The sequence below is a fragment of the Microtus ochrogaster genome, chromosome 5, assembly GCF_000317375.1.
Source record: "Microtus ochrogaster isolate Prairie Vole_2 chromosome 5, MicOch1.0, whole genome shotgun sequence".
In the NCBI taxonomy this organism is placed as follows: Eukaryota; Metazoa; Chordata; class Mammalia; order Rodentia; family Cricetidae; genus Microtus; species Microtus ochrogaster.
Window position 1 is genome coordinate 18,874,943 of NC_022012.1, and position 9,925 is coordinate 18,884,867.

The 9,925-nt window shown below is 37.8% G+C and overlaps 1 protein-coding gene across 1 annotated transcript in view; it reads right to left on the reverse strand.

Moving 5' to 3' along the window:
• Positions 1-9,925, reverse strand: part of Dpy19l2 (dpy-19 like 2) — a 129,254-nt gene that overhangs the window by 111,946 nt on the left and 7,383 nt on the right. The window contains exons 3-4 of the mRNA XM_026779547.1: positions 9,559-9,646; positions 7,961-8,098 (exon numbers count right to left, since the gene is read on the reverse strand). Of these exons, the coding sequence (XP_026635348.1) occupies positions 7,961-8,098; positions 9,559-9,646 (226 nt within the window). The remainder of the gene's footprint in view (positions 1-7,960; positions 8,099-9,558; positions 9,647-9,925) is intronic.

The window sequence follows — 9,925 nt, forward strand, 5'->3', positions numbered from 1 at the left end:
CACACCTTGAAGTCACAGAGGTCAATCTCCCTCTGCCTCCCGAGTGTTAGGATTAAAGCTGTGTACTACCACACCCAACTGCTCTCTTTCTTCCCTTTTTTTTGTTTTGTACTTTAAGAACTTTAATGTTTAGCATGCATATATTTTTAACACACTGTAAACCATTTAAACATTTTCTTTGACTTTGAATCTTTCTTTTACTGTATATATCTCTTTTTTGACCACTTGAGTCCTTAATTTAGCAAGCAATATCAGTAGGATTAAAGCCGTGGCTTTGCCAGCTAGATCCAGTCCATTCCTCAAAGACACACTAACTCATGAGTAAGGGGTGGGAAAAGATTTTCTAATCAAACGGACCTAAGAAACAAGCAGGTTTGGCTATCCTAATATATAACAAAATTGAGAGGGCCCCAGCACTCGGGAGGCAGAGGCAGGCAGATCTCTGTGAGTTCGAGACCAGCCTGGTCTACAAGAACTAGTTCCAGGACAGGCTCCAAAACCACAGAGAAACGCTGTCTCGAAAAAAACCTAAAAACAAACAAACAAACAAAATTGATTGATTTCAAACTAAAATCCATCAGAAGAGAAGGATAAAGACACTTTATACTCATAACAGGAACAATTCATCAAGATGAAGTCTCAATCCTGAATATTTATGCCCCTAATATAAAAGCATCCACATATGTAAAAGAAACATTACTAAAACTCAAGTCACACATCAAACCCCACACACTAATAGTAGGAGACTTCAACACTCTTCTCTCACCAATGGACAGGTCAGTCAGACAGAAACTTAACAGAGAAATAAGAGAACTAACAGAGGTAATGAATCAAATGGACTTAACAGACATCTATAGAACATTCCACGCAAACAGGAAAGAATATACCTGCTTCTCAGCACCTCATGGAACCTTCTCAAAAATTGATCACATATTTGGTAACAAAGCAAATATCCACAGATACAAAAAAGTGAGAGTCTTATCAGATCACCATGGAGTAAACATAGAATTTAATAATACTACTTCCCCCAGAAAACCTACAAACTTATGGAAACTGAACAGTCAACTTGGTCAAGGAAGAAATAAAGAAAGAAATTAAAGTCTCCCTTGAATTCAAATAAAATGAAGACACAACATACCCAAACCTATGGGACACTATGAAAGCAGTGCTAAGAGGAAAGTTCACAGCACTAAGTGCCCACATAAAGAAAACTGAGAAAGCTCACATTAGTGACTTAATAGCACACCTAAAAGCTCTAGAAAAAAAAGAAGCAGACTCACACAGGAGTAGTAGAAGACTGGAAATAATAAAACTGAGGGCTGTAATCAACAAAATAGAAACACAGAAAACAATCCAAAGAATCAATGAAACAAAAAGCTGGTTCCTGGAGAAAATCAACAAGATTGACAAACCCCTATCCAAACTAATCAAAAGGCATAGAGAGAACACTCAAATTAACAAGCTCAGAAATGAAAAGGGAGATATAACAACAGACACTGAGGAAATTAAGAGAATCATTGGGTCTTACTACAAAAGCTTGTACTCCACAAAATTGGAAAATGTAAAAGAAATGGACAATTTTTTAGATAAATATCATATGCCAAAATTAAATCAAGACCAGGTAAACAATTTAAATAGACCTAAAAATAGTGAGGAAATAGAAGCTGTCATAAAAAAAAAAAAACCTCCCAACAAAAAAAAGCCCAGGACCAGATGGTATTAATGCAAAATTTTACCAGAACTTCCAAGAAGAGCTGATACCTATACTCCTTAATGTGTTTCACAGAATAGAAACAGAAGAATCATTGCCAAACTCTTTTTATGAAACTACAGTTACCCTAATACCAAAATCACACAAAGACTCAACCAAGAAAGACTATTCTCACTCATGAACATTGATGCAAAAATTCTCACTAAAATAATGGCAAACTGAATCCAAAAACACATCAAAAAATCATCCATAATGATCAAGGATCAAGTAGGGTTCATCTCAGAGATGCAGGGCTGGTTCAACATATGAAAATCTATCAATGTAATCCATCATATAAATAAACTGAAAGAAAAAGCCCATATGATCATTTCACTAGATGCTGAAAAAGCATTTGACAAAATTCAACACCCCTTTATGATAAAGGTCTTGGAGAGATTAGGGATAGAAGAATCATACCTAAACATCATAAAAGCAATATACAGCAAGCCAATAGCTAACATAAAATTAAATGGAGAGAAACTCAAAGCCACTCCATTAAAATCAGGAACAAGACAAGGCTATCCACTCTCACCATATCTCTCCAACATAGTGCTTGAAGTTCTAGCAATAGCAATAAGACAACATAAAGAGATCAAGGGGATTCATATTGGAAAGGAAAAAGTCAAACTTTCATTATTTGTAGATGATACGATAGTATACATAAGTGACCACAATAACTCTACCAGAGAAGTCCTACAGCTGATAAATACCTTCAGTGATGTGGCAGGCTACAAGATCAACTCAAAAAAATCAGTAGCCCTCCTATACACAAAGGATAAAGAAGAAAGGGAAATCAGAGAAACTTCACTTTTCATGATAGCCACAAATAGCATAAAGTATCTCAGGGTAACACTAAACAAGGAAGTGTAAGATCTATTTGACAAGAACTTTAAGGCTTTGAAGAAAGAAATTGAAGAGGATACCAGAAAATGGAAAGATCTCCCATGCTCTTGGATTGGTAGGATCAACATAGTAAGAATGGCAATTCTACCAAAGGCAATCTACAAAATCGATGCAATCCCCATCAAAATCCCAACAAAATTCTTCACAAACCTTGAGAGAAAAATAATCAACTTTATATAGAAAAACAAAAAAAACCCAAGATAGCCAAAACAGTCCTATACAATAAAGCAACTTCCGGAGGTATCACCATCCCTGACTTCAAGTTCTATTAAAGAGCTACAGTAATGAAAACAGCTTGGTATTGGCATAAAAACAGAGACATTGACCAATAGAATTGAATCAAAGACCCGGATATTAACCCACCTATGAACACCTGATTTTCGACAAAAAGCTAAAATTATACAATGGAAGAAAGAAAACATCTTCAACAAATGGTGCTGGCATAACTGGATATCAACCTGTAGAAGAATGAAAATAGATCCATATCTATCACCATGAACAAAAATCAATTCCAAATAAATTAAAGACCTCAGTATAAACCTGACAACACTGAACCTGATAGAAGAGAAAGTGGGAAGTAGAAAGTGCAACACATGAGTACAGGAGACCACTTCCTACGTAAAACCCCAGTAGCACAGACACTGAGAGCAACAATAAATAAATGGGACTGAAACTGAGAAGCTTCTGTAAATCAAAGGACACAGTCAACTAGACAAAAAGGCAGCCTACTGAATAGGAAAATATTTTCATCATCCCCACATCAGACAAAGGTCTGGTCTCCAAAATATATAAGGAGCTCAAAAAATTAGATATTAAAATTATAAATAATCCAATTTTAAAAAATGCAGTATGGAACTAAACAAAGAATTTTTAACAGAAGAAGTTCAAATGGCCAAAAGATACTTCAGAAAATGTTCAACATCCTTAGCTATCAAGGAAATGCAAATCAAAACAACTTTGAGATACCATCTTAAACTTGTCAGAATGGCTAAGATCAAAAATACTATTGATAGCTTATGCTGGAGAGGATGTGGACTAAGGGGAATACTCATCCATTTCTGGTAAAAATGCAAACTTGTGCAGCAACTTTGGAAATCAGTATGGCGGTTTCTCAGAAAATTGGGAATTAATCTACCTCAGGATCCAGTAATACCATGCTTGGGAGTATACCCAAAAGATGCTCAATCATACTACAAAAGCATTTGTTCAGCTATGTTCATAGCAGCATTATTTGTAATAGCCAAAACATGAAAACAATATAGATTCCCCTCGCCTAAAGAAAGCATAAAGAAAGTGTGGCACATTTACACATTAGAGTAAGAAGCAGTACACTCAACAGTAAAAAACAATGACATCTTGAATTTTGCATGCAAATGGATGGTATTAAAAAACACTATCCTGAGCCGGGCGATGGTGGCTCGCGCCTTTAATCCCAGCACTCGGGAGGCAGAGGCAGGCGGATCTCTGTGAGTTCGAGACCAGCCTGGTCTACAAGAGCTAGTTCCAGGACAGGCTCCAAAACCACAGAGAAACCCTGTCTCGAAAAAACAAAAAAAAAAAAAAAAAAAAAAAACCACTATCCTGAGTGAAGTAAACCAGACCAAAAAAGATGAATATTGTTTGTACTCACTCATAAATGCATACTAGCTATAAACAAAGGACATTGAGCCTATAGTTCATGATCCTAGAAAGGTTAGTAATAAGGTGAACCCAAAGAAAAATATATAGAGACCCACCTGGAAATTGGAAACAGACAAGATTGCCTCACATAACTGGAAGCAGGGGGTTGGGGGAGAAGAAGGGGAGAGGGGGAGAGTTAAGGAGAACTTGAGGGAATGGGATAGTCAAGATGGAGGAAGGATAGAAATGAGAGAAAGGAAATAGATATCTTGATTGAGGGAGCCATTATAGGGTTATCAGAAACCTGGTTCTAGAGAAATTCCCAGGAATTACAAAGAGAACCCCACCTAAGACCCTAAGCAATAGCGGAAAGGGGACCCGATCTTGACTAGCCCTGTTGTCAGACTGATGAATATCTTAAATGTCACCATAGAACCTTCATCCAGCAACTGATGGAAACAGAGGCAGAGACCCATATTGGAGTACTACACTGAGCTCCCCAGAGTGGAAGGAATGAGAATATGAGCGAAAAAGGTCAAGACCATGATAGATTCATCCACTGAAACCTAACTAAAGGCGTGAAGGGCCACAAGGAAGGAATCACAGGCTAGAAAAGGGAAAAGAATCCTATGCTCATGGATAGGCAGAGGTAATGTGAAGATAACCATAGTCCCCAAACTTATTTACAAATTCAATGCAGCAATCTCAATAAAAATTCCTAATTCATTCATCACCAAAATAAAAGAAATTGTCCTAAAATTCATATGGAAACGGTCCCAAATAGCTAAAACAATCCTGAATAAAAACAACAATACTGGAGGGATTACCATTCTAGATCTGAAGATATATTGCAGAGCCATTGTAATAAAACAATATGGTACTGGCACAAAAACAGACATGAGGACCAGTGGGAAAACAACTAAAGACCCAAACATGAGTTCATATAACTTCAGACATCTGCTATTTGACAAAGGTGCCAAAAATCTAAACTGAAGGAATAAAAGCATCTTCAAGAAATGTTGCTGGGAACTGCATGTTCACATGCAGAAGAATGAAATTAAACCCAATCTGTCACCTTGCACAAAAACTAAGGCCAAAACTGATCAAAGACCTAAATGAGAAACATGAAACAGTGAAATTATTAAAGAAAACATAGCCAGTGCCCTATCAGATAGAGGTGTATAAAAGGACTTTCTGACGAGGATTCCATTTGCCCGAGAATTAAGGCCAACGACTGCCAAGTGGGATCTCATACAACAAAAAGCTCCTGCAGAGCTGAAGAAGAAATCACCTGGCTGATGACAAAGCCTACAAAGTGGAAGAGAAACTTTGCCAGCTACACATCTGACAGTGTAAGAAATCCATAATATATAAAAAACTCGGAAGCAAGAATTAAACAAACAAATGACACATTCAAAACCAATAGCCTGGGTTCTCAGGAGAAAAAGAAAAGATTAGAAAATATCTCAAAAATGTTCATTGGTCCTTATTATTTAGGGAAATGCAAATCAAAATAACTGAGATTTCATTTTACACCAGTCAGAATGGAAACAACAAAGATCAAAGAAAAAAAAAGAAAAGAATGACAAATTTTGGAGGAGGTGTGGGGAAAAGGGAACACTCATTCTTTGTACTGCGGTGCAGCTACTGGGGAAATCAGCGTGGAGAATGCTCGCAAAGCTAAAAGTAAATCTATTATACGACCCAGCTATAGCAGTCCTTGGACAGTGTACTCCACACACTCTTGCTCAACCATGTTCATTGATGCTCCATTCATAATATAGGAAATGGAAACAAACTAAATGCAAATGTGGTACATATACAATATGGAAGAAGATTCTCCTGTAAATAAAAATGAAGGCATCAACTTTATGGGTAAATGGGTGGAAGTAGAAAATCATATTGAGTGAGGTAACCCAGATCTAGAAAGACAAATGTCTCATGTTCTGTCATAGGATGCTCCCACTTATAAATCTTTAGGTATGGGTATGTTACTTAAAGTACATAGACTAAAAGTATAAAAAGGGATCATTGCCTGGTTGGGGGTTGGGTGGGGAGCCACTTGAATAGTATTGAATAAGTGACCAAATTGGGGAAGTGGAAAAGGGGAGCATTAATTAAGGAAGGAAGGGAAATAAATATTGAAAAGGGAGAAAGGTAAAAATAGTAAGGATATCTGAAAAAGTCACAAAAAGTCATACGATTATTTACCTACTTAAGACACCTATAAGAAGTTGGCTTATAAATATACACATGTAGTTCAAATGAAATTTCCCATGTAGACTGACCATGTTCCCTCTAAAAGCCATAGACCATGTAAGGAAACCCAGCGACCAGGCATGAGAAGCCCTCTTTTAAGTTGTTGGTCAGTGTTGTACAAGAGACTCCCAAAATATACAGGCTATTGCTCTTGCTTTGGTGGTCCCCCAGATGGAGAAGGTAAGCCCCTATTGCTCAAGACACCATGCACTTCAGATACATGCCCCAGGGACATGAACTGGAACTGACCTGAATTTCTCCTCCCTGAGGACTAACTTTCATGGTACCAGGAGTTGCCAGGCAACCTTACAAATGAGGGAAGCCACCAACAGTCCTCCAGCTATGAAGCCTGTTAACTCAGCAAGATTGACATGGCACAATAGCCCTAAGGGTGCAGCAGTGTTGTGCAGGGCTTGGCGCTGACCACCAACTCTGGAACTGGACAGGGCCTGCACAGGCTTAAGTCAGGCAGAGTCCCAGGAGCTGAGAGTGGGGAATGAGCACCAGCTCCCACCCTTAGCCAAGAAGCTAGCTCTAGCTCGCATCACTTGCAAAGGAAACGTTAGTTTTTGCCAACTGAGTCTCACTGGGGATATTAACCAAACTTAAGGGTAAGACTCATGACTAGAAGTAGATGGCCAACCCAAAACTCCAGGAGTAGTTTCGTATACGTTTTGTCTTATATCACTTTGTTTGACTTTTTTTTCATCTCACTGTTTTTTTTGAATGTATATTATGATTTCCAATTTTGTATTTCTATAGGTTTTATTTTTATCTCTGTCTCTTGTGCTTTTTTTGATACTTTTTATTCCATTTTTCTCATTTTTTTTTGTTTGATTGTTTGCTTTCCAAAGAGAGAGGTATAGAAGATGTGGAGTTGGGCAGGTGGGGAAGGAAAACAATGGTCAGAATATACTGTATAAAAATATTTTCAATAAAAAGAATTCACAAATGAAGCTTACCAAAGTTTTTTGTTGTTGTTGTTTATCAAATTTCTAAACTCCCGTTAAAAAACCATACTTTGTAAGGCTAAATATTTTTTTTTTTAATCCACAGATTTCTGGCCATGTGACCAAGTAAATCTTACTTTGGCAGTGAACTCCAAGGCCCTTGTTTTGCTGCCAGTCTCACTGTCCCTCCATGTGCTCTCCATGTCAACCCTCGTGGCCCCAAGAGGAGCCCTGGTCCCAGCTGTTCTGATGCCTTAGTTACAATTCTCACACTAAGGTATCCTCTCTGACATCATGTAAGGGGATTCAGTAGGCTGGATTTTAAGAGAGGATCGCTTTATGGTACGATCAAATCTTAAAAACATCTAAAGTTAACGAACCTAAAATAGAAAACCTCTTTTTTCACCTCTGTTGTTATATTTACCACTTTTATTTGACAATAGTCTGTTAGCATTGTTCGTTTCTAAAGATCCCTTACCTCTGGATAAAGATGGAAGCGTTTCACTGTATTGATTACCAGGGGATATTCAGTTAGCCTGTCATTCATGATCATCCACAGTCCTTCCAGAAATGAAGGCGCTTCGATGATGGTCTTGAAGTAGGAATAATAAAGTCCCTTTTAAGAAAGACACACACTATCAATGTCAATAAAACCTTCAGTTGTTTATAGAACATTTTTAAAACAATTTTTTAGATCATCTTTCTTCTGTTAAAAAAAGAAGGTCATGAAGAAGACTTCCTAATGACTTCTTAGTGTTAAGATTCTCAGACTAAAAAGCATGTATCTTCACGTGTCTTCTCTACGATTCTTTCTAGCTTTCTGAAGGTCTGAGATTATTCATATTATGTGGATGGTTGCATGTAGCACGGATGGTGCTTTAAGACATGCATCTAGTCCATGTACTTTTAACTTGACTAAATCTATTTTTCCCATATGCTTAGAAGTTGACATATAATAAATTCTATCAAAAACAGAGGTGTCTTCATGTCGAAGTGCAACTCCGCATTTGGAAAGGAATGACAGTTTTATTAACTAATAACGCATGCTCGTCAGCATCGGGTGACTGGTCCAGCTTACTTTGGAGCTGCAGGTGGTGCCTGAGCTGCCTTCTGCTGTTCACAAATGCTGTGTCATAAAGTGATCACCCCTGTGTAGTTCCAGCACAGGGAACAATGTCCTCTTTAGACCAGGAGGGGATGTCAACTCAAAAGTCTATACTGTTTTGTTATTTTCATCTTAAATTTGCTGTTTACCAAAATAAGTAAATAAAGAAATAAAAAGTGCCACAGTGTTTTTCAAAGTAAAGCAAGTGCCCCATTCTTCAAAATTTTGAAATAATTGAAACTCCATGCTCATTACTGCTTCACCCAACCGCTTCAGTGTTGATATGTTAAGCAACACCAGGGGCTTCTAAATTCAAGCTGGTTCCTAATTGGTTGTTTCTGCACCGTTTAGATTTTCCTTTCAGTTTATGAAGATAACACAACAATAAAACTACCAAATCATACCTAAAATGCCAATGTCTACCTTCAGGGAAATAAAATAAAAATGATTTTTGTTCATAATAAGCTATTGTTTTATGGGAGATGCTATAGTGTGTGAATTCATCCATTCGCCCCTTCATTTCACTACAGTCCTGTAAGTCTGATATGATTTCTACCTTACAGGTAAGTGACTGAGTCTCAGGGACAACTGATCAGTCCTCACAGAAATAAGCACAGGACTGCTGTCTGCACCCAGTGTCTGTCCCCAAAGGCCCACCACAACTATGTTCTTATTTAATAGTAGTTCATATGGCTCCCTTGGAAATAATGCCTTTGAGGTATTCAAGAGCCACACAGACACTAATGATATATTCAATCCATGAACCTAAGCCCCGAACGAATCCTCCAGTGCTTCAAGAGGAATTGGAGGAAAACAAAAAGCAGTGACATCATCTGTGTACTGACCAACTCACACAGGATGGGCATAAAGGCAATGGGAGTTGCCCAAAACCCATTTCAGTTCCTGCTAAATCTCTACCGTATTGTCCCACTATCCTTACAGCACAGATTAGTTAGAAGAAAGAACCAAACCATTTCCGTGCGGAAGGTCATCTCCCGTTCCAAAGATGAGAGGTGAGAAAAATGACGGTCATTTTCAAAAAGTGTTATTAAGTGTATCCTGGGGGGAAGAAACATGTGATAATAATGAGAATGGGCTTCAGAACCAGCCCTAAAACAGTTTCAGAGTTCAGAAAGCCATACAATGAAAACAAATGCTGAGATAATTTTACAGTTTACTGATGTAGTTGCTTGTATATTCTTGAGAATTTTATTATTCACCATTACACACATTCCAAGCTGCTTGACTCCATTCTTCCATGTGCATGCACATCTCCTATTGTACATGCACATCTCCTATTATACATGCACATCTCCTATTGTACATGCACATCTCCTA